Source organism: Sphaeramia orbicularis, chromosome 13, assembly GCF_902148855.1.
Source record: "Sphaeramia orbicularis chromosome 13, fSphaOr1.1, whole genome shotgun sequence".
Lineage (NCBI taxonomy): Eukaryota > Metazoa > Chordata > Actinopteri > Kurtiformes > Apogonidae > Sphaeramia > Sphaeramia orbicularis.
This window is the reverse complement of record NC_043969.1, coordinates 47395474-47419816: the sequence shown is the minus strand read 5'-3', so window position 1 is coordinate 47419816 and position 24343 is coordinate 47395474. Positions and strand designations below refer to the sequence as shown.

Here is a 24343-nt window from a genome sequence, read left to right as displayed (position 1 = left end):
CTTCAGTCGGCATCAGACATGAGGTGAGGATCATGAACCTTAACCCTCAAAGACCTAAACATCCACCAACTCAAACCATCCACTGATCTAAACTGTTTAATACCTGTTGATTCACTAATCCTATCAATACATGTAAATAACTGATGTAAATACAGTTATTCATCTTTTCATGGTCATCAGATATGACCCATTTGGACGTTCAGAGGCTCTGTAGTTACCATGGAAACACCATCATCTTCTACAACACTGATTCACCAGTAAAACCCATGGAGTTGGATCAGTGACAGTGGATGGACACACTGGGTTTATGTTTAATTAATGAGAGATTTAACCAAAAGAGTCACTTTTTCTTCATTTTTCACTGTTTGTTATATAATAACCTTCCACTTTAATCTGAGCTTTAATGACCACCTACATGATCACTGAGTCAAATACAGATGCAGAAAAAATTATTAGACCACCCTTGTTTTCTTCAGTTTCTTGTTCATTTTAATGCCTGGTCCAACTAAAGGTACAGGGGTTGGACAAAATAATGGAAACACCTTCACCTCAAGATGATAATGCCCCAATCCATACAGCTAGAATTGTTAAAGAATGGCATGAGGAACATTCTAATGAAGTTGAGCATCTCGTATGGCCGGCACAGTCCCCAGACCTCAACATTATTGAGCATTTATGGTCAGTTTTAGAGATTCAAGTAAGACGTCGATTTCCACCGCCATCGTCTCTAAAAGAGTTGGAGGGTATTCTAACTGAAGAATGGCTTCAAATTCCTTTGGAAACAATTCACAAGTTGTATGAATCAATACCTCGGAGAATTGAGGCTGTAATTGCCGCAGAAGGTGGACCTACACCATATTAAATTATATTTTGTTGATTTTTTAAGGTGTTTCCATTATTTTGTCCAACCCCTGTACATTTGTTTGGACAAATATAATGAAAACAACAAAAATAGCTCATAGTAGTTTAATTTCAGAGCTGATATCTATCCATTTAACATGTTTTCTTGATTATAACCAAAATCACTTCAGTTCTTACATAAATATCTATGGCATTGTACTGACAAAAACAGTGCTTTTAGACATTCCATGTTTTCTTTTCTGTCTGTTTCAGTCACATGATACACACAGGAGTTAGTACTTGAATGCATAATCATTGTTTTTGATGACTTTTGATGCTCTAATCATTTTTTCCGTGACTGTATCGGAAAATACATGATTTACATTGAAAAAATGCCAAATACAGAGGATAATATTAGAATAGATGGTGACAAATCACTTAAAGGTTAAATAGAGATTAAAAAATTATTTGGGAACTGATACATAAGTAGAACTGGGTCTTTATGGGTTACAGACATGTCAGAGCCTGGACTGTTACAAAAGTACCTGTTCGTCTTCTGATGTAAACAATATGCAGACTTTTAGGCAAGGCAAGGCAGATTTACTTGTATAGCCTTTGAATTTACTCTGAGCTTTAATGAACATCTGCATGATCAGTGAATTAAATACAAGAAAATACCTATTTTGACTGAAAAAAAAAAGCAAATTACAGACAAAATTATAATAAATGATGATAAATCACTAAGTAAAGGTTAAATGTAGAGGTTATAGTTGTAATTCTTCAAAGTTTAACAGTGGATTTCATCTGGTATAAAATAAAGTCTGTTCGGCTCCTGTTGAAACAGAACCACTAATTCTAAGGTAACGGAAACATGTAAATTCTCCACTAATTAAAACATGCTGTTCCATGTCTATAATTAGATCCTCCTGTATTTCACACACTGGTGAAAACTAGGACAAAAAAGTGAGAAAAATTGCAGATATCACACCAAGACACTATTGTAGGAGAAGTTATGAATGGAAAAGGTTCAGAGGGGGCAGACAAACTTACTAATTTTACAGCTGTTATTGTCTATGCTGATTTACTGATGTGCATGTACCTTTTTTTTTTTTATCTTTATTTTCTAGTTCACATTTTCTTTTTTTTTTGTTTTTTTGGATTCTTAAGTTTCCTACCAGTTCAGAAACTGTAGTCATAAAATGATGGGAGAAAGTGTGGGCCCTTTTCTAATGATGTGTATGTATGTATGTATTTCTCTGTTTACATTTTTGTTGTACTTCGTATATTATTGTTTTATTCTTATTGTCTTTCTTTAAGCTAATGCCATAATGAGGTTATTTTTATAAACCCAACAGGATTTTCTGATCTCACCTACACAATTTGTGTTTGTCTTAATGTCTGATTCGTTGTGCAAAATCAATTTAAAAAAAAAAAAATGTATGTGTATATATGTAAAAATATATATATTCCTTTTTGTAAAATTAATTTCATTTTAACTCTTTATCTACTTTGTTTTCACTATCTGCTTTGTTATGACTTATTGTCATGTACTGAAGAGCAACATGTATAACCCAATTTTCTTCTACTAACAAGTTTAATAAAAAGGTGAGAAAAACGGCTTCACGTCACATTAAAACCACAGAAAGTTTTACCTGGTTGATCACGTGTCAACTTTATTTAAATACTTTGACAACCTCACCTACAGTGTACAGTTAGAAAACTCCACCCCTTCCACGATGCAACTCCTCAAATGTACATGGCAAGAAAAAAAAAAAAACATACAACACATTTACAAAAACAACAAAACTGTAAAGCAAAGAGTGAATCAACAACAACGTTCACACTTTGTGCCAACACTCCACCCAGGGTTCAACGTCCTGGTGGAATTAAGCCGATAGTGATTATTTCTTCTTGTTAAGATGAATCTTTATACACAAAACCAAATAAAAAAATAAGTCTTTCTGCTCTGTCCACACAGTTACAGCCCGCCTGCATCATAGAACCTTAAGTGAAGAAGTAAATTTACCCGAGTATAAAAAATAAATTAAAATGATCAACATTTTTTTTCTATTTTTGTCTTTTTTACAAGAGGGTTGACGACGTTCCTGATGTCTGGGGCTTTGTGTAGAACATCTACAGACTCCAGTTCAGGTTTTAGGTGAGTGATGACATGGGAATGATCTAGACCCTGTTCAGTGAAGGCGATAAACACCTACATGATTGTTTCCCACATGAACTGTGAATCTGGGAAAATGGGTTCAGTCTATTTATCAAATGAAGAGCGGGTTAAGACAAGTTTCCTGGTTCAGTTTTAGGTCCAAGTCTGGTTTATGATTGTCAGACGACTACAGCCCAAAGCCTGCAGCGACCGTCGTGATTCCACCGACCAATCAGACGACTCCAAGTTTAATAAAACAATGAACCAGATGGAGACGGTGAATTAAAGCATCCTATTCGTCTGTCAAGTTCACACAGTGCAATGTTTTCTTTTAATCATCAGTGATTGTAGAGTCGAAGTCTAATGCTGATGTGTTTATGCCTTTGATGACATGGATAAATGTGAAAAAAACTATGAATGTACTATGGACTTTTGCAGCTCAAACTGCAAAATGGAAGAAGGAAGTGATGGATGATAGAGGTTTATGGAGTTTCTCTTAGGTCTAGACTCAGTATTTTGGCTTTTTGACGCCATCAGAAATAAAATGACGTTCACCAGTATCAATGATCAATATTTATCTATTGGTGATGTTTTGGGCCGAGGCCCTTCATCAGACTGGTTTGGGAGCTCACAGGTTGTGCGGACCTTCCTTTATTTTTTCACGTTCTACTTTTTGCGATCCTGCACACCTCTAATTTTGGATGTGCGTGTCATTTACCTTTTTTCACAATATTTATCTATTATCGAATCATCATCAAATTCAGTTCCGTTCCAGTCCAGGTCATAATGAAACCATGTGAATCTCCAAAGTCCCATGTCTTTATAATAAGTGTAAAAACTAAAGTAATGAATTTAAGTGAAAATCGCTGGTTGTCTTTGCCTAAAGTGTTCAGCAAATTGGAAGTAAAATTCAGAAGTTGCAAAATCAAAACTACAAATTCCGCGCTTCCATGAAGTGATCCACAGTGAATAATCTCCAGCAGGAGGCGCCGTAGGCTCCATTACACAGGGCTGGAATTAACAAAGTAGAACAAGTCAACCATTAAGTTGTTGTTTTCATCTAAATGGCTCATGGGTGAGTCAGCGGAATAATTCAGTCTCATCAAGAGCAGTTGGACCTGACATTTTTCACTTTATCAGAAAATCTGGAAGACGAACAGCTGATCAGTCATGTGACTTAAATGTTTGTTCAAAAAAAAGTTTCCATTTCTTCTATGCGAATTTACTGTTTGGCAAAAAAAAACAACACTTTTTTTGCTTGTTTCCACAAACATTTTCCGATGCAAAATATCAAATTGTGCATTGGATGAGTTTGTGGAAACACGTCTACTGATGTCAACTGAGACGTCATGGAAACGAAAAAAAAAAGCCAAATAAACACATCAGTATCAACGTCAGCTGTTGGCCAGATTGTTGTTTTAACCATGGTTACATTGGTATCAGGTGACCATGAAACTACAGGCTTCTACTGTGGTCTGACTGGAAAACAACACAGCGGTTCCTCTGTGATACTGGTTGCTCAGTCTTGGGTCGTTGGCGAGGGCAGGTTGACCTGTGAATCCTCCAGTGATTACAGCTCTATGATGCACTGCTAACAGAATGATCAGAAACTAGCCTGGAGACATTCAGACATGTCCCAAACGGATGTCCTTCACCGATCAGAAGTCGTCACATTTGGGCTGATATTGTTCAGTCCGACCCTGGCGATAGTTGTACTGGAGGTGAACAAAAACTAGAGAAATATCCCTGCAGCCTAAGATCTCCTCTTGGACATGAGGAATGAGGATGTTCAGTCGTCAGATTCCATTTTAAAGCTACAGAAGCTGCATTTGTGAAGCAGCTCGAAGAGGAAAAATGAGTCAAATGAACCGCAGTCGTATGAGGACAGAGAAGGGGAAGTGAAGGTCAGAGGTCATTTCCTGTTAGAACAAGCTCAGAGTCATTTTCTGAAATTAAACTGCAAATGAAGAGGTTATGGATTAAAAACATTAGTACAACTCTCAGGACACAAACAGTGCAAAGAAGTAGAAAAATAAATACTAAAAAACAGAAAAATCAAGCAGAATATAGATTTAGGTTGAGCTGTTTGTGCTGAAAGTGTGATGTGTTTGAGTGAACGATGACTAAATGTATGGATGAGGTCAAAGGTGACAGTGAAAGGCAAACTGTTTTCTAAAGGAGTTCAGTGTTGTTGGTTTAATCACAAAAACAAGGAAATACGCTGATAACAGGGCGGAGTTTCACTGCCCTGAATACTGACAAGCACGTCAAACAGTCTGAAGATGAGCGGATGAACAAAAAAACGCAGAGAAATGAAAGAAAAAGATGTGAAGCTAAAATTCCATATAAATGTGTTTTTGACGCCGTCTGAACAGTTTTCATCGAGCACTGAGATGAAGAGAATACATTTATTTATACATCAATAAGTTTGTTTAAAATAGAATTAGAGATTTGACTCAAACCCTCCCGTAACCCGACAGTCTGTTATAGAATCTAAATCTTCGACACTATGGTAAAGTGTGATTTTTATGTATATGTGAAACTAGTGACATCAGTTCGTTCTCGTCTCAGTCTTTCAGGCGTCTTTTTCTTTTCACTGGTTTCTTCAGTGTCCACAAATGTTAAAATAAGCCAAAGTCCGACCACAGTCAGCGTTAAAGAGGCTGGGGTCACTGGCAGAACGGCGAGGCCGTGGGGTCGAAGCCTTTGAAAACGTCCTTCAGTGAGGCATTGTCCTGCTCTGTGGTTGCCGGGTCCGACTGGGCGGGGCTGCTCCCGCCGAAGGGGCTCCCTGTCCCGCTGGGCTTGGCTGCCTGTTTCACCACGCCGAACAGAGACGGCACCGGTAGGTTGTGAACGCCCGCGGGCCCCTGGTCTCCGGTGGCCCCAGAGGGACCCTGACCTCCTGCTGCCGCTGCTGCCCCAGACACCCCCCCCTGGGCTGTGGAGTTCGGCGAGGGCGCAGGCTTAGGCCGGGGCCGGTTGTAGCTGTTGTATCGATCTGTGCCTTGCTCTCCGGTTTTCTCAGGTTCTGGTTGGTCCAATGCCGACTTACGGACAAACAGGGGCTCCTTGGACTTGGGTTTACCTGAGGAGGGGTCGCTGGATTTAGACTCGGAGTTGGGCGAGCCGCTGCCGGCCCCGGGGCTGCCTGGTTTGTTAGTCAGAGGGTCGTACAAGCTGATGCTGCTCAGTACGCTGGCGCCCCCGGGTGCCCCTGCCCCCACGCTGCGCCCCGCCCCTCCTGAAGACAGCAACCTGGGGTCATAGGGTGCAATGGCAGGAGGGGAGGAGCAGGACGTCGTTGCAGGAGGTGCAGAGGAGACGGGGGGAGGTGCCGGCTCTGAGGGCTGCTTCAGTGCAGACTTCTGCGGCTGAAGCCGGGGGTCTGTGGGGCCTTTACGAGACACGCGGGGGTCTACGGGCTTCTCTGCAGAAGCAGAGGGAACAGGGGAGGTCTGACCCAGCAGCATGGGGGCTGTAGGAGTTGACAACGAGGAGGTGGGGGGGGTCTGGGACGGGCTGGAGTTGACAGTCTTCAGTATCCGAGACAGCAGCTCAAAATCCGGGAGGGAGGAGCCTGATGAGGACGAGGGGGGTTCCAAGGAAGGAGGAGGCGGGATGGGAGGGGGCTGCGTGTGAGGGAGGGCCGTGTGGAGCTGCTGCTGGGCACGGGACAGACGAGGGCCCAGGGACGAGATGGGGGGGATGCCGGGTGGGAGCGGGAGGAGGTCCTGTTTGGGGATGGGGAGTGGGAGCAGGTCCTCGGGGGACCAGGTGATGGTTTTGGAGAAGGCCGGCATGTGGAGGACTGTGTCCTTCTTGATGTGGCTGAACTGCTGCAGCTGTGAGCGGGGGTCTCTCAGAGCCATGCCCATCAGAGGGTCCAGAGGAATGGGCACAGGCTTGTCCCGGAGGACACGCTCTGTGTCCTCCTCCTCTACTGCCGGGGCCGTGAGAGGGGGGGGTTTGTAGACCAGCGGAGGCTCTGGTTTATGACCAGAGGGAGGATGGGGGGCGGAGGAAGCAGAGGCTGCAGCAGCTAACCTGGCTAACCTGGGGTCGGCGGGGGGTCCAGATGATGACGGAGCAGGGATAGAGTGGGCGGACTCGGACTCGGCAGCACGGGCGAGCCGCGGGTCCCGAGCCAAGCGGGGGTCTGCCGGCCGAGAGGGGGGGTTGGCAGCAGACGCCTTTTGGAGACGAGGGTCCATTGGGGGTCCATCTGGTTTTTGAGGAGGCTGGGTCTGCTGACGGAGTGTCTTTAGGATGGAGGTCACACTACCGCCCCCATCCTCATCCTCACTGGAATACCAGTTCCCTGAGTCACCTGGAGAAGATAACATTTGGCTGTTAAAGCAGGAAACTCAACTTCAAGGACTTCATACAGAAACCAGAAGGTCCAGATCTGAACTAAGACATGAAACTTCTGATCTAAAACCTTCAATTGAAACCGGAGTTCACAGACTGAATCCTGAAGGTTTCAATATTTTACACGTGAAACTTTTTAAGCCCATTCTGACTGTGTTAAACAGGTGCACATGCTCAGTGCGTCTACCTTCTGTTTCCCTGCTCTTCTCGGCTCCTCCCTCTGCCATCCTACGAGCTCTTTCCTCCTCCTCCTGCTGCTTCTGTTGGATCCTCATGAACAGGACTCTCTGCGCCGGAGGCAAGAAGTCGGGCACTGAAATCCCTCCATGACCTGCTGAAGTTCCGTTAGCAGAACCTTCTGGGCCGCCTGACTGATTCCCAAATTTCCCTGCAGCTCCTCTGTCGTCCATGCCAGAGAAGCCCTGGTAGTTGTCTCCTGAGAGGAAAGACATGCATCAGTGAGTCCAAACATAACCTGTTTAATACTGTTATTTACTCTTTTTAGTAGATCTGGGTTCTTCTCTCACCTTCCTGCACCACCCCTTCCATGTTCATCCCTTCCTGCTGATTGAAGAAGTTGTTGAAGAAGTTGGCCCCACCCTGAGCGGCACCTGGGGGCATACCTGGGGGGCCATCCCCTGAGAATCCTCCCATCATGGGAGCTCCACCAGGTCCCATGGCGGGAGGCCCCTGGTTCATTCCAAGGTTGGGGCCCATCGCCTGCATGTCGGGGGACATCATGCCTGGGGGAGCAGGGAAGCAAGTTGGGGGGGCGCCGGGGGCCACTTGGGCTCCAGGTGCTGTAGTCTGACTTTGGGTGGTGGCAGGGGTCTGGCTTCTAACAGAGAAGAAACTGAGGTTAGGGGTCGCACAGTGGACCCAGGATGGAGAGTACCAACATAAACCCACTTGAATAAAATCACATTATGATGCACCAACAACGACCTGATACTTTAAAGAAACACATGAAATGAATGTGATAGGATTCAACATGACTGAGATTTGACATGATGCAATGTAGAGAGAATACGATCCTGTTTAACTGACAAACAGTTAATGGTTAATTCAGTAGTCAAGTGTTCTATTTATGTGACATAAACTGAACATCAAAAGAAATTTATCACATATTCTATGAGATGCCATTTCACACCATTTTATTAAATATGAAAACAAATTCTTTCTTGTTCTTAAAAAACATTTAATTAACAAACAAAATACAACAAACAACAAAACAGTGGATGAGTATCCAGAGGATAATGTAAAATATGACAAAAGGTAGTTCAACAAAAATTTAGCAACAAGCAACATTATTAATCCACAGCAAGTCAAAGACTGACCAAATGGTCCAGATCAGTGTCCTCAGTACTGGCTATGTCCTCCCTGAGCTCTAACACAGGCTGTGCACCTTTTGCGCATACTCTGGCGTGTATGCTAGGTGTCCAGCACCTGGCAACCGCCAGATGCTCATACAGGCCCTTCAGGAAGAGTGGGACAGCATCCCCCAAGATAGAATCAGGAGGTTAATTCAGAGTATGCACAGAAGATGCACAGCCTGTGTTAGGGCTCAGGGAGGACATACCCAGTACTGAGGACACTGATCTGGACTTTCAATCTTTGACTTGCTGTAGATTAATATTATTGCTTGTTGCTAAATGTGACCTTTGTTGAACTACCCTTTGTCATATTTTACATTATCCTCTGGATACTCATCCACTGTTTTGTTGTCTGTTGTATTTTGTTTGTTAATTAAATGTTTTTAAGAACAAGAAAGAATTTGTTTTCATATTTAATAAAATGGTGTGAAATGGCATCACATAGAATATGTGATAAGTTTCTTTCGATGCTCAGTTTATTTGTATCTTGGTAGTTGTGGATCAATTGTGGACATACAAACTCAATTCTCACCTCACTGCCAGTTTCTGAGCCAGCTGTCCTGTTGGTTGGACTTTAATCTCAAAGAGCGATGGGATTTTCTTGTTGCCTCCCCCTCCTCCACAAGGAGGTGGGGGTCCCATGTGGGGAGGAGGGACACTGGGATTTGGCGGTCCTCCTTGGTAAGGACTTCCCTCAGGTGGATGGACTGGAGGGGCAGTGCAGGGATTAGGCCCAGGGACAGGGACAGGTCCAGGTCCTGGGCCTGGTGGACATTTGCTGATGCTGATCCCCTGGTTGGGTCCAGGGTGACCCCCAAAGTCACTGGGTGGAGGCACGCTGAAGTCCCCCGAGGCTGCAGCGTTTGCGTCTACAGGAATGGGCCGAGGGGGGGTGGGGAGGAGGCCCACTCCAGGAGGGGGTTTGGGGAGAGGGTTGATCCCCTGTTTCTTCAGCTCCTCCACCTCCTTCTCATCTTCAGCTCCAGCCTCAGCATCTTCTGCCAACATCTACGACAACAGAGACGACAACGCAAACACTTACTGCAGGGGTGTCAAACATAAATACCAGCCCACCAAAGGGTCCAATCCAACCCATGGAATGAATGTCAGAAATTACACTGAACATATTAACAATGAATGATGTTAAAATCATTTTAGTTCAGGTTCCACAAACAGACCAGTATGATCTAAAGTGGGTCAGACCAGTAAAATAGTATCCTAATAACATAAATAATGACAACTATAAACTCCTGTCGTTATTTTAGTGTAAATAATTTAAATATGAAAATGTTTACATTTACAAACTATCTTTCAACAAAAAATGCAAATGATCTGAACAAATACGAACCTGAAATGTCTTGAGAAAAATAACTAATTCTATCAATATTCTGTCTGTTAATGTGTATTTGTAGGTCCATGTGAAGATGATGAACTGAGTTAAAACTGCACTATTTTTAAGAAATTTTAGGTTGTTTGTGGTTATTCACATTTTTTAAAGGATACTTTGTAGATGTAAACATTTTCATCATGTAATTTTACTTTTTCACTGTTATTATTTTACTGGTTCTGCCCATTTGAGATCATGCTGGGTTGTATGTGGCCTCTGAACTAAAACGAGTTTGACACTCCTGAATTACTGCTGTGGTCATCTGACATGGAAACAAACATGGATGGTTTAATGAACAGAAACATTCAGACGAACAATTAAAGCCTCTGAAACTGCGTCTTCACTTAGCCCCGCCCTCCATGGTTACTGTTACTACACCTGAAACGCTTTCATTCATCTGTGGTTTCCAGCAGTTTCAGTACCAGCTAACACAGGTAAGATTAAACACAGCTGTTAGCTTCTGTTACGTATAGAGACTGTACATCTTTTAGACTTTGAAGGAGGTTTACCTTATAAAGCTAAACTACATAAAAGATGTACCTTGTTGAGCAGCTCCTGTGTGTCATCGTTGAGGGCGTCATGGGAGAACATACACTCATCACCGTTGACACAGTTTCCTGTGGTGTGGAACAACTTACAGGGGAATTCACGTGGAGTGAGAGTCAAGGAGAAACGCATTGTGAAATGTTATGAAAGGAATATTCTCATTGTGATTAGAAGAAAAATGCATAATTTCCACATTTAAGCTGAATTTCTAACTGGACAAACAGGCAGGAGTTGAATACAAGTGAAAGGATATCATGCATGTAGGGACAGTGGTCAGCTCGGGCACAGAATCCAGTGATGTAGAACTTGCACAGCTCTTTCTTCTTTGGCAGCTCAATGTCATGGCTGAAGTTGCAGTGGTCCCCCTGGTGTTTGAAAGTGGACTCAGTGAACAGTAACGGTTCAGAGTTCTGCAGATAGTCTGACAGAACTGCACAAACAACACTACAGATCCATTTTTTATGGTTAAAAGTGTTCTGTTAAAGTCCAAGTTTGGATTTATTTGTACAAGAGTTGAATGAGTTTATTGTTAAGACAAACGCTAACAGAACATAAATGTAACTGAGTCATACAATAAAATGCGACATCACAGTCAATGTTTCTATTCTATTGTATCTTAGTGGTTATTTCTCCACATAATTAGAATCACTTCAGATTGGATTAAATCATGTAGATTCTTCTATTATAACAAACCACAACTATTTTGTATAACCATCAGCGTTCTTTCCATTTAGCTGGGTGAATGCTACATTTCATCATTACTTCCACATTGTTTTCCACCATTTGAGGGGTTACTAAAACTCATGTAATCTTGTTGTGTTTGTGTTTTATAAATGTAGATTAAAATAAACACAAAATAATTAACCTGACTTACTTTTCAGATTTATAATGATCATTTACAGTTTGATGACGTATGTATCTACATATCACCAGAGGAGTGTCTTACCCAGGTACATCTGCCCTCTATGTAGTACTTGCAGATGGCCTTTCCTTTCTTATCCTGGTGCTTATCGTTCTGGTTTCTCCTTCCTGATCCAGGTCCACCATCTGCACCTCCACATCCGTCCTAAAACACAGAAGGTGAAAATTCAGTGTCAAGTCATGTGTAAGAAAAAAATTATTGTACTTAATTCTTTTGCTTCTCAGGACTAAAAACAGTAAAGAAACTATCTTTTGTGACGTACACTGGTTCATTTATGATGCAAGAGTAGATGTGAAGACACACTCTTACCCCGTTGTCCATGTCTCCGTTGTTGTCATCGTCGTTTCCCATGTCTCCTCTTCCTCGGCCTCGGTTTCGGCCTTTTCCTCCTCGGATCATACCGCGCATTCCTTTCCCTCTACCGCGACCACGGCCACCTTTACCTCCTGACACACAAACACAGGACTGAGCATGTGCAGGAGATTCTTCAAGAATGATAACTTAAAAAACACAAAGTCTACATTCACACTGTTGAACATCTGTGTCCACAGGATCCTTTTAGTAAAAGTATCTTTAAATCACACTGTAAATGTTTTCCCTACACTTTATGTTTGTACTTGCTGCTGTCAACTGTATAATCTCCATGGTGGAATCAATAAAGTCTTATCTTTTCTAATGTAGTCTGTTGTATCGTGATAAAAAAAACAAAAACAAAAAACCAAAAAAAACATTTAACTGCACAACAGCTGTTAGACAAAACAGAGATGTCAATGCCTAGAACTCAGAATCCATGTTGAATTAACAGTGGTGATGTCATGACTTCCTCCTAAAAGGACCATGTGACATGGATGTGTGCTTCATTGTTTCCAAACACGACAATACATCACTGGACTTTATAAATGAAAACAAGAGTTGGCATCATTTACAAACTCTCTGTTTTAGGGGTTTTAAAAGGCATGAACATCTCCTGGTCCAAACTCACCTCTGCCTCTGTCTTTGGATTTCTTGTACTGATTGAGTTCTTTTGAGTAGTCGTCGTAGTCATCGTCCCCCATGTTGTCATAGTCATCCTCTCCATACTGTGAGGACAGATTTTATAAGAATCAGACCTGACACAGCTCTAGAACAACCATCAGCTTGGAACAAATTATTCTGTTTTTAGGAGATAGTCAAATATCTCTTGAAAAAGACTAAACATAGTGATCCCAGAGTGCAGCCCTTACAGGTCAAAGGGTAAAGGGTTAGAACAACGCATTATGTTGCTGTGTAAAAGGCCACTACAGTAGTTGAACCTGCTGAAATAAAGAAGCAATGAGTTTTTCCAGAATTATTTTTAATGAGTGAAGTTCCAATGCATGTGTAATAAGATAAAAAAAGAGAATATTGTTAGTGCTACATGAATATTTTAGTATTCAAATTATATAGAATAGAAGAGAATAGAATAGATCTTTATTGTCACTGTTACAGGAACAATGAAAATCTGTTTAGCGGCTCCAATTCTGTTTAGCAGCAAAACACTTAAAGTGCAAAAAGACTGTATAAAATATCACATTTCTTTCTTACTGTAACTAGATCTGTGTATGTACTGTAACTGGATCTGTGTATTGTGATTTTGCATCCTGAACTTTTTTTTTTCTTAAGAGGACCCCAGAAAGACTAGCCTGGCATTTAACAAGAAAAAACAAGAATAAACAATAAACACAAAATACAGAAAAATATTGGCAATATACAAAAACTACAAAGATATTAAATATACAAATATCACTACTAAAATATACAAAAGACTAACTCTATACTACCAATAAAATAAATATATACTACATATAAGGACATGTACAGGCATATTAAACCATGACAAACTGATTATTACTATTATATGGTGTTTATAATATCTTTTACTGTTACAATGAACAGAATTCTTTTAGAAGCATTATCAGTGTTCCTTTTAAGTGTCAATAATCAAGTCTTCCTGGTGTTAGAGAATTATCACTGAATTCCAAACGTCAGGATAGAAGCTGAAGCCTCACCTCCATGTCATCTCCGTATCCATCTCCATCATCGTCTCCCATCTTTCCTCCTCGGCCTCCTCTTCCTCGGCTTCCTCCTCTTCCTCTCCGCCCTCCCCTCATTCCTCCACGGCCTCGCTGGTTCTTCATACGACCTTTGCCCCCTGGGGAGACAAAGAGGAAAATTAAACCTGAGTGGAGCGTGAGAGGCCGACAACAGTAACCGTCTGCAACTGTATCTGAGGAATTTGGAAAGATAAGAAACTCTATTCAAAGTGTTGGACTGTGCAAACAAAACTAAAACACCCCATGGCAACTTGTTATTGGAAAAGCCTGCTTACTTCGCTAAAGGTCAATAAAAGCACTGGAGGTGAAACAAAAAGATTTCACACATACAAAGTGTAGATTATGGTTTAAATACATTCACACCTCAGTTCATCAAATCACTTCTAGTTTACAAAATCTGAAAGCAGCAGCAAAAAAGGACCAATACATTTAAGTACATGAACACAAGTACAATTATATTCAATATTAAATAGTAGTATATAGCAGCGTTCTTTATTCTCTAAATTCTGTTTTTTAACTGTTTATCTGTTTTTGTTGTTTTTTTTCTTTTCATGATTATACTTTTTATTGCTTCCCCTGCAACCTGGTGTAACACTTTTAATGTTTTATGTAAAGGACTTTGAATCGTCTAACCTGCCTTGCCTAAATATCAGTTATTTTCATGGTCATTTTGAGTCTACTTTTCAATGTATGTGTCTTTAAAGCAGCCTTCACAGCCCCACCTCTCCCCCCGCGGCCTCCTCCCTCCTTGGCCTTGCGGTATTGGTTGAGCTCCTTGGTGAAGTCGTCGTAGTCTTCATCCCCCATGTCCTCGTCTTCCTCTCCTTCGTAGTTGTCATCGTCGTAGTCGTCGTAGCCTCCGTAGCTCTGCTTGTCCATCTTCATGTAGCCGCCTTTCTTTGAGCCTCCATAGCCATGAGACTTAAAGACAAAGTTCAGGATAAGTCATTTTTATATAATTCAATACAGACGATACTGAGTGTATTAATGACATGGATGGAACCACAGTAATGTGGTTTGGAAGGTTTGGTACTCTGGCCATTATCAACGACACTATATGGACAAAAGTATGTGGACATGCTGAATTCAGGTGTTTCTTTTCTAACAGGGGTCTGGGATACAAAACAATAACGACAAATGTCATAATATAGTTTTATATTGGAATAAATATCATTGCATTGGTTAGTTTGGTTTAAATTGTTATCTTTCCTTCCAAAATGTATCAGAGATGGTTTTTACTTTACTTTCTCTCCACATGGATTTTTTTTTAATCCATGACTATGATTTTAAATGTTCTACCTCTAAATTTCTAAAATATTTTTCATACTCTGACTGTAAATAATAATTTTCAACCACAGCTAACCACCTACTTTCTTCACATCTCACTTAAGAAGAAAAATCTCCCATTGAACTTTAAGGAAATATTGATGTTTATAAACTATATGGACATAAATATTGGGACACTTCATGTCTACAGCTGTAAGATGTCCTGTTCATGATGATTTGAGATGAAAACATCAATATTATTCTTTCTCCTGTCACCTCAGTCCATCCTACCAGACATGAGAGCAAGGAGGCAAGAAGACGTTAAGAGAGAAAATTTCAGGAGGAAGGAGGTGAGGAGACAAGGAGACAGGAGTCCAGAGGAGACATGGTGAGGAGGAGAAGGAAGAGAGGAGTCAAGAACAGAGGAAAAGAGGAGCAGATTTAAATAGAGAAAAGACAAAGAGAGACGTCAAGGAGGTAGGACTGGAGATGAAGGAAAGAGGAGTCAAGGAGTAATGAAAATCTTTAAATAAGTGAGATTGTGGAGAATGGGGTGCATACACGTGTTTTGTGATTTTCGTCATTGTATCTGAAATGAAAATAATTAAAAAGCTTTTCAACAAATACAATGACGAACACATTTTACTGTCTCTTGTTTGACGTGTTAAATGGTTAAACCTCAAACTCAGCCGTTCAATAGTGGATGGTCCTGCCTGATAGACATGAGGGGGAGTTGTTGTGGACTCACAGAGGGGGGGTACTGGGGGCTGTACTCGCGGTACTTCCTCTTCTCGCTGGGGCTGTAGTCAGACTCGTCGCTGTAGTCTGAGTGGTCATCATCAGACGAGGCGTGACGCTGGAGACAAAGACATAAACTTAACATCCTCTAGCGGAGCAGAAGGTGCAGGTAACTGTGCAGGTGCGCCTCTTACTTTGTGTTTGGATTTGCGTTTCTTCTTTGCCCTCCTCTTCTCCCGTTCCTTTTCTTTCTTCCTCTTCCTCTTGCGGCGGTGGGCTCTCTCATCGTCCGACTCGCTGCTGCCGTGGCGTTCCCTGCTCCGTCGGGTCCTCTCTGCAGTCGCTTCCCCTCCGCCATCGCCGCCACCGCCTCCGTCATCGCCTCCTTCTGCACTTCCTCCTCCTCCTCCTACGAACCCGCCTCCAATCTTCTCCTCCTCCATCTCTCCCCCATCATCCTCCAGCTCGCCCTCCTCCAGCTCCCCATCCTCCGGCCTGCATGTGGAAATGAGACACTGGGTCATTTCAACAGGAAACCGAAGACAATAATGGCCGACAACCAATGAGAACCTCCTGTTTTATAACATGGTCAAACACAAATACTGTGGAAAACAAGTACAGAGTAGTAGCGTACACCGTTGTTTGTTGACATTAAATAACTTAATGTTAACTTCTGTATTAAGATGGACAAAGACATTTTTTAATATATTTTATATTAAGATAAGACTTTACTTTCATTGTACAAAATTGGAGTACTGCCCCACACGGTGCAAAAGAGAAGGCACACAACAATAAAAACAAAACAGAATATGCAGAGAATAAAATCTACATGTGCAAATGTGCAAAATAAATAAATAAATAAATAAATACAGTGTGTAGAATGTATTGCTGATGGCCCACTCTCAAAAGAATAGCAAATCATGATTCCTAGACTGTGAAAAAAGTACTACAAACAAAAAAAACATTTAACTTTTTTGCCATAATGTCCAGACTGATGTGAACTAGTGGCTTGTAACTGCAAAAATAACCCTGCTACAAAAAATAATGTGTAAATAAAACCTTGTCCTCAGTCTGAACTCTTTCTTGTTGGTTTTATTCTTGCATGTTGGCGCATGGGTGTTTCATATTTTAACTCCTGACTGAAGAGTTGAAGGAGAATCCAGTCAGTCTAACTTAAACCTGCTTCAGTCTGTGATGGTTTTACACATGAATCTAATGACTTTTTTTGCACCAAACACTCTTCTGGTTGAGAAACTGGACAAAAGCAACAATTTGACCAAAAATGAGCCAGTTACATTTGATGACACTGGAACCCAACAGTCCGTCTGTCCTTGACATTGACACTCGCTGTTTATGAGCGACCTCGACTCAGCTGTGGACTGGAAACAGACTGTGACCTGATGTTTCCTGGGTCAGCTGACCTGATTCAACACTCAAGTTAATGTGTGTTTAGACTGTTTATGAAGAGTGGGAGTTGAATCAAGGTAACAAAAAGGTTGTAAAAATCAACTGATACCACATGATAAAAACAACAAACCACTGCAAACAGGAATGATGTCAGTTCTGTACCAAATAAAGATGAGACCACCGGTTTTCAACCCGTTTCACACTAAGTCTTGACCTACTTTTATAGAATTCATATCAAAGGTGGCTTTATTTTCCAAGAACGGCACATACTTAAGGTTGTGATCATTTCGGAGGCAGTGTTTTCTCTTCTCTTTATTAAAGACTTATGTTAACTTGTCACGAAAAGTTTCTATTACGTTGTACAGCAAATACACCTTTCAGTTGTCGATATAGTCCTAACATGATTGTTGGTGTTTTTTTCAGCTTCCATGAGCGCGACCACTTTGAGTGATGTAGTTGACTGTGTGACTGAATATATTTTATTGAAAAATCGAACATAAAAATAAAGAGTTCATATGTCAATACACATCAGTCAGTGTCATATACATCGGTGTATAATTTGGAATTTAAAATGATAGTAACATATGACATATAGCCTAATATGCATAATGACAATTAATATGGTTAAAACTGATTATATTGTATTGAAAAATCAAATCTAAAAATAAAGACTTCATATATGACAAGTTAACTCTTCAATAAAGAGAAGAGAAAATATTGCCTCTGAAATGTTCATGAATGATCACGACTTCTAATATGTGCCTTCAACAACAGGCCGATAAGCACATTCAGCAAAACTAGACACATTTCCATCCCTACATCCACAGCACATGACTAATAATGAAATTAACATCATAACTATATTCTCTGTTCACAGGCACCAGTAAAACACAAAGTTATGGAAGCACATTTGCCTGTTAATAACATGTCAGTGTTATCTTAAAGTGGTTTTAGTCCCTTTTTATCATCATTTTACATTAATCCATACTTATAACATTTGCTCTTCAAATACACAATGTAACCTCAGCCTTTCAATACGTTTACTGCACATATTGCAAACACATCTGTCAAAATAACGGTCCGATGCCAGATACATGAGCAGTTTAATCGATTTGTTTCTACCACACACTTCTCACCCTGTTCACAACGAGTCCATGACCCACTTTTACGCAATCCACCAGTTGGAAAAACTAAGCCTATAAAGAACTAGGGGTGGAAAAAATTATTTTGACAAGAAAATACAAAAATCAAAGCAATATTGAAAAAAATTAGGTAAAACATCGATGTTTTAAAGGTTCACATTGCACCAGAATAAAGTATCTTTACATAATAAAGGACCCTTTATAAAGAGTGGTTTTGTAAATTATATTTAAGATGATGCAATATTTTCTCTGACCTTAAAGCTTCTATAAATCAACAGCAGAAAGAGCCAAACACTGAAAATAGTCACCTCCTGCTCAAATCAAAACATAAACTACTTATGCACTATACAAAATGAAAAAACAGACTGAACGACGCATAAGAATATAAACAAATTAAAATTCACATCACCACACTACAAAACTGATATAACTAATCAGTAATAAAACATGTATATTAAGAGTTTTCCTATAATTGTAAGTCTTACATGCAGGACCTGAACCATACCCACATAAAAACCTATTTTATCCAGATGCATAAGCTGCAGTCTGTTCTCACTTGACTTCCGTGTTGAAAGTTTTTGTTTCTTAAACATTTTTCAGTATTTATTGAAAAATGTCTTCCACAAACACAGGATGTGAGAGTCTAAAAATATGTCAAAATCACCTCAGTTTTAGTCAAATATCACATTTTCTTGAGTTAGGACCCTAGAAATCCCCAACACAACACCTAAACACACCAGGAACCATAAGAAAACCTTGGGAGTGGATATTATCTGATGTAGAACAGAGCTACACAAGAGAACAAACCTACAACACGAACACACACTGAGGATCGAAGGGATTCTACCGATTAAAGAGGAATTATTACATTGATTCCACATATTTTACAGTTTAAAAGATTTTCAATGGCTCTTCAAGGGCTGACAATGCAATTTCCATAACCATTCATTACCACTGAGTACATGAACAGAAGCGGAAATTAAGTCTGTTATTTTCATATTCACTTCTGACACTGTTCACATAATTTTCTGTCAAATAACAAAAAGCACCTCAGTCCAAATGCTTTTTTAAATCCTTGTGAACAATTAATCCCATGAGTTTTCCAAAACAGATAATTTGACTTAATTACATGAGTTTTACCATAATGATATAAGACATAAGATCCCTCTTCCTAATGTGATGCCACAGTTCTAAGATTTCAGACCTAAATCTTCAACATGAAGCAATGAGAGCCTCAGATGTGGATCGGACAACTGAAACTGACATGAAATCTAACAGCAAATTATTTCAGGGAATGAAACAAAAAGAAAAATGGCAGTTTTCAAAAGCGACAAAAGCTAAATAATGAACTACAAAGATTCATCCTACAACACAAACTACAACAGAACTACTGCAACATTTGTTTTTGCCCTGTAATCATAGATCTCTGTTGTTACGCAACATTAACGGTTCACTATATAAGAATGAGATGGCTTTGCATAATATGGGATAAGATGTTTAAGTCATTCAGTCCTTAAGTCTTCTAATTTAAGCTTAAATGAATCAAGGTCATCGTCTTAATATATGAACACAGTAAACCGACACTAAACCTGCAGCTGTACAGTAGAGCTTCAGCATCATCAGCGTCCACATACAATAATCACCATAATAATATTAATTTTTGCTGTTTGACACAAAACAAAACTAACAAAGTTAGCTTAGTCGTGATTTACTTCTAAGGTTCTTGGAGTTTTGAGGGACGTGGCGAGTGATTCTTTCCAGACAGAGCTATTATGGTCATGGAAGGAAAGTAGAATCTTTTTTCATACAGTGACATCCAGTATATTATGCAGCACAAAACTAAATCAAAACTAGGGCTGAACAATTAATAGAATCACAATTATAATCACAGTATCAGCCTGTTCAAGTATGTGATCACAAAAGACAGCAGTTCATACATTTGGCATTTAAGGTGATTGAACTGCAGAGATCTGAAACAGTAGAGATATACTGTTTAAAACATGAATAAAAACAATCAAAGTTATTACATTATTTTTTGCTTGTTTAAGTTTGTATGTTAGAGCATATCACTTCTTATTTAATCAGCTAGTCTTAAATATTGCTGCAATATTGCCCATAACAATCTCATAAGGATGTTTTCACCTAATTTTGCAGCAACCCTACTTTGCATAAAAAGGTAAAGAGGACATTTCAGAATGACTGTGACAATTTTGGTCTAAATTCCAAAAACACTGAGGAAAGGGATATTAAAGCTGCTGTTACTTAATAAAACTATCATGTGTTTTCTTCCCTCGAGGGTTCAGGAATGAGAAAAGGTGCAATTTTCATCCTCAGCCATAACCAACAAACCCCTTATTTGACAGGTTTGGCAGCTTTTGTCCTGATAGACACCAGGGTCCACATTCAGTGCAGATAAAAATAAAACGCATTAACCGCTGAATGACTCCGTGTTTGAGCAGCTCCTTCTGGCTCTCCGTCAAAACCAACAAAACCAAAGTGGGCCGGGAGTGAAGCCTGAGGCCACGATGATGATGTGAACTGGATTACTGTGAGTCTCTAAGATAGGACACCAAGTCAGAGAAACAACCTGCTTCTACTTCAACCACAACATCCTCAGCAAATCAGCTTCATCTGGGGACAAAACAATCATCAGCTCTAATGATCTGCACAACGTCTGTCATAACTACAGCTGTAGAACAGAGAGTCATGATACATTCCATTTCCAGCTACCAAAGCAATCAGTGTTTGCCAACTTACAGACGCTTTCCATCTCTTAAACACAGTTAAGAAGCTACTAACCTTACAATTCTGCATTTGCAAACACAATACAAATGTCTGCACTGTGGAGATGTTCTTATAAAGGTTGTTAAAGATGTTAAATCCACAGAGACCTGGAGATATCAGGGGTTTGGACAAAGAAGCATGTTTACAGTACTGCCCAGATATCTGCCTGAAAGTGGGGGGAGGTTTTAGAATTTACAGAACCAAGTCATTCATACAACTTTGATTTTATGCACAGTAACACAAGCTTTCTCTACTGATACTTCAGATGAAGTGATAGAAAAAAACATATTACCCTGAAAAGACTGTAATTGTCCAGCCTTTTAAAGGGTAGTAGTCTATTATCCACAAAACTGGACTTTGACCTTTTTTGAGCTACTTTCTTGATACTGTAGTAATATGTTAAGGCTCAACAATGAGTATTTCTGCCTGTTCTGGACAAAGGAAATGCCACGTTGGGCTAGCAAATCTAGAAACTCACTTCGCAGAATGAGCAGGTGAGAGAAAACTATTTTCATATCTGTTTGAGGTTCCACATGTGCTAAAATGCTAAAAGAATCTTTACATTTCAGCAAATCTGAAAAAGGAGTTTAGTCTGGTGATATCGGAATATGAGGATGAAATTAAGAAATGCATTGTTTGTTGGAAGTTTGGGTTCAACAACAAGAGCAGTGCCTTGCTGCCAAGTGGGCTGTAAATAATCCCTCCTAAAAATGACAAATAACTCTTACTCAGCTCTTATTTCTTAAATGTGAAGAAAATGCATAGAGGGAAGTAAAAACTGACTTTGGGCAAGTAGATTTCTGTCCTACCTGCCCAACCAGGCAAGTGAAAAAACACAATCAATTCTGCTTAAATCCAAAAGATTTAGTGGAATAACAACAAAAAGTAACCACAAACATCACCCTATCACAACTGTTTTTGCGACAGACAAACTACATTTCCATCTGTAGCTCATTTTAACAAAAAGCCATAATTTCTACACTTAAAAGTAAAGACTTCAGTGTCATATCACAATCAAAAACTAATTCCATAATTTGTAGCTCCTTAAACCTGCAGTCTTCCCCTGGAATGACCAACTATGAGCTCTACCAGACTCAATACTATCAAGCCTCTCCTTCACCTCACTATCAGTACATATTACAAAGCTGCCCTTTGAATGAAGCCCTGCCACAGTGGAGGGCTGTGTATGGTAGTAGCGCAGGGATTTGGCTGAATAATGGAGGCACATTATTGTAGTTGAATAGGTGCTGCCTGCGATCCTCTATGTGCACAAACCGATGGCTATTTTGGCTCATCGAGATGCTGCACACTCCTGCTACCAACAACTGGCCCCACTGGTGAGAAAAGTCACAATGCGACCAATCTCTGGGTGATATTCCACCAAAATGACCAGGCCAAGTCACTACAATGTGTAACTAATATTTTGCCAAAACGAACTCAAGCTAAACAAGTTTTTGAAGAGGATACTTAATAATTTACTAGAGCCAAAACAAAGATCAAGTGCATTAAAATTCAGGTCTGTCATCAATATAAGCCAATGAAGTTCTGATTTCATATAAAACTAATGGTAAAATATCAACACACCCTTCTTTCAGACAACTGTGTTAAAGTCTAAAGGTTCAACAAAGAACAATTTTCTTCATCATCTGTAAAGACTGAGTGAATCAAAGGACTTACCATGCATTATGGCACATTATTAGCTCAGTGGACCGATTGATTACTTAATACCATTAGCAAAGGGCCATGATTAAAATGGGGAATACTTACTGTGACAGGCTTCCTTCACATTTTGCACTCAAATCAACTGAAACTTGCCCTAACCTTGAGAGGACACTTACTACTGGGTTTGTGGGACTTTGAACTGGGGCGAACTGGGAAACAAACCTAACTGCCAACTGGGGACTGTGGAAAAGGGGAACTTTTGTGTTTAACTTGAAACACTTCTGGGATGCTTTGCAGACGTTTTTGAACATTTCTGGGGGGGGACTTTGGTGGATGTTTGGAACGAGTCAGTGTGGGAACGACTGTGAACAGAAGTGATATGTTAAGACAAAAAACAAACATTACCATCAAGCAACACAAACACGTTCAGGAGGCTGGCAACGGTAGCAGGCCAGAAAGTGGTTAGTCAATCTTTCAAAAACTAGTATTAACAAGATCCAACCATTTGTGATCTGTGACATCTAATTATTGCAATGTATTCGTGTTAAATCGAACTGGCGCTAACTGGGCGCAAAGACAAAGTGCGTAGAGCTACTTGATTAACATGTTGATGAGAATGAATACGTCTGAACAGATTATAGTAGCCCGTGTTAGTCGAATTTTCACAGAAGCTGACGTGGTTATATTGATTATGGTAAAAAATAACGACGCAGCTTGTAAAAACGTCGTTAAAAGGTAAACTCAATGATGATAGGCGTTAGCTGTTAGCTTAGCCAAACGGCCCTCGTAGTTAACGCTAGCCAACAAGCTAGTTTTGCTAAGTTGGCCGAGGAGTAGGCCCAGTTAGCAAAAACAGCGACTTCATTTTCTGCACCTGAGGCATCACATTAAATGTGTCGCCAAAACGCACAAAATCAGCTGAAATTACGTAAATGAAACAGCTATTCGTAACAATGGGCAACTAATTAACCGATGCTTTATATCCGTTGAAGTGGCTAACTACTATGACGGTGAAACTATGTTTGGTCATCAGTTTCGACCTCGTCTTTTTTTCTTCAGACAAGCTCGATTGAATCGATTGATCGTTGATTGTGAAAACGTAATAAAAGAAAGGGAATATCGTTATCCCAGGTGTTATTTGGCCTCCCAGTTGGCGTTGTCGTGTCAACATGGCGTTCGTTACCTCTGTACTCGTTTTCCAGAAAAGGCGAGTTTAATCCCTCTGACAGAAAAAAAGAAAAAGAAACCCGGGCTTTTTGTGTAAAAGCACAGGACAAATAAATAATTTCATTTAAATATGACTGTAGAATTACTCGACCTTTCGTCAGTCAGGAGACTGTTGTGTTCGTGGTTGGTAGTTGGGGAGTTTGGATGGACAGTCATGCTTTCCACAGCCATTTCCTCTAGCTACATTGAGGTGCAAAAAAATTACAACTCGAAACTGGAATCTACTGGCTTATGCGTCACTTCACTAGGATCTACTTGTTTTGATTTTAGGAAGAGTTTCAGTTCATAGTAGGCAATTCTCCACTACAGTTGTAAGAGAAATATGATGAAATTGAGTCCTGACGTTGTCCGTCCTACAGTAGCGATGTGAAATGACGACTGATGGACTTAAAATGGCCGACTGTCTTCTCCAAAGAGAAAGGGGGTGGGATTCTCCGAAAATTACGTC

General features: G+C 40.3%; 1 protein-coding gene across 1 annotated transcript; it reads right to left on the bottom strand.

Annotated features, from left to right (window-relative positions):
* Positions 1–2491: 2491 nt before the first annotated feature.
* On the bottom strand, positions 2492–24066 carry zc3h4 (zinc finger CCCH-type containing 4). The gene is made up of 14 exons (XM_030151730.1): positions 23987–24066; positions 15868–16168; positions 15684–15791; positions 14392–14590; positions 13625–13767; positions 12580–12676; positions 11907–12043; positions 11622–11741; positions 10929–11040; positions 10670–10779; positions 9275–9750; positions 7897–8207; positions 7557–7805; positions 2492–7328 (listed from the first exon to the last, which is right to left on the bottom strand). The coding sequence occupies exons 1-14, from the start codon at positions 24064–24066 to the stop codon at positions 5668–5670; spliced, it is 4104 nt and encodes a 1367-aa protein (XP_030007590.1). The 3' UTR covers positions 2492–5667.
* Between the last annotated feature and the right edge of the window lie 277 nt (positions 24067–24343).

What these genes read in the sequence shown, in the direction of transcription:
- zc3h4 (XM_030151730.1), bottom strand. Translation starts at nt 24,066, where the DNA reads ATGGCTGTGGAAAGCATGACTGTCCATCCAAACTCCCCAACTACCAAC. An exon ending in ACGGAGACATGGACAACGGG is followed by an intron (nt 11,742 to 11,906) that starts GTAAGAGTGTGT and finishes TCTGTGTTTTAG; the next exon opens with GACGGATGTGGAGGTGCAGA. An exon ending in TAGAGGGCAGATGTACCTGG is followed by an intron (nt 11,041 to 11,621) that starts GTAAGACACTCC and finishes TTCAAACACCAG; the next exon opens with GGGGACCACTGCAACTTCAG.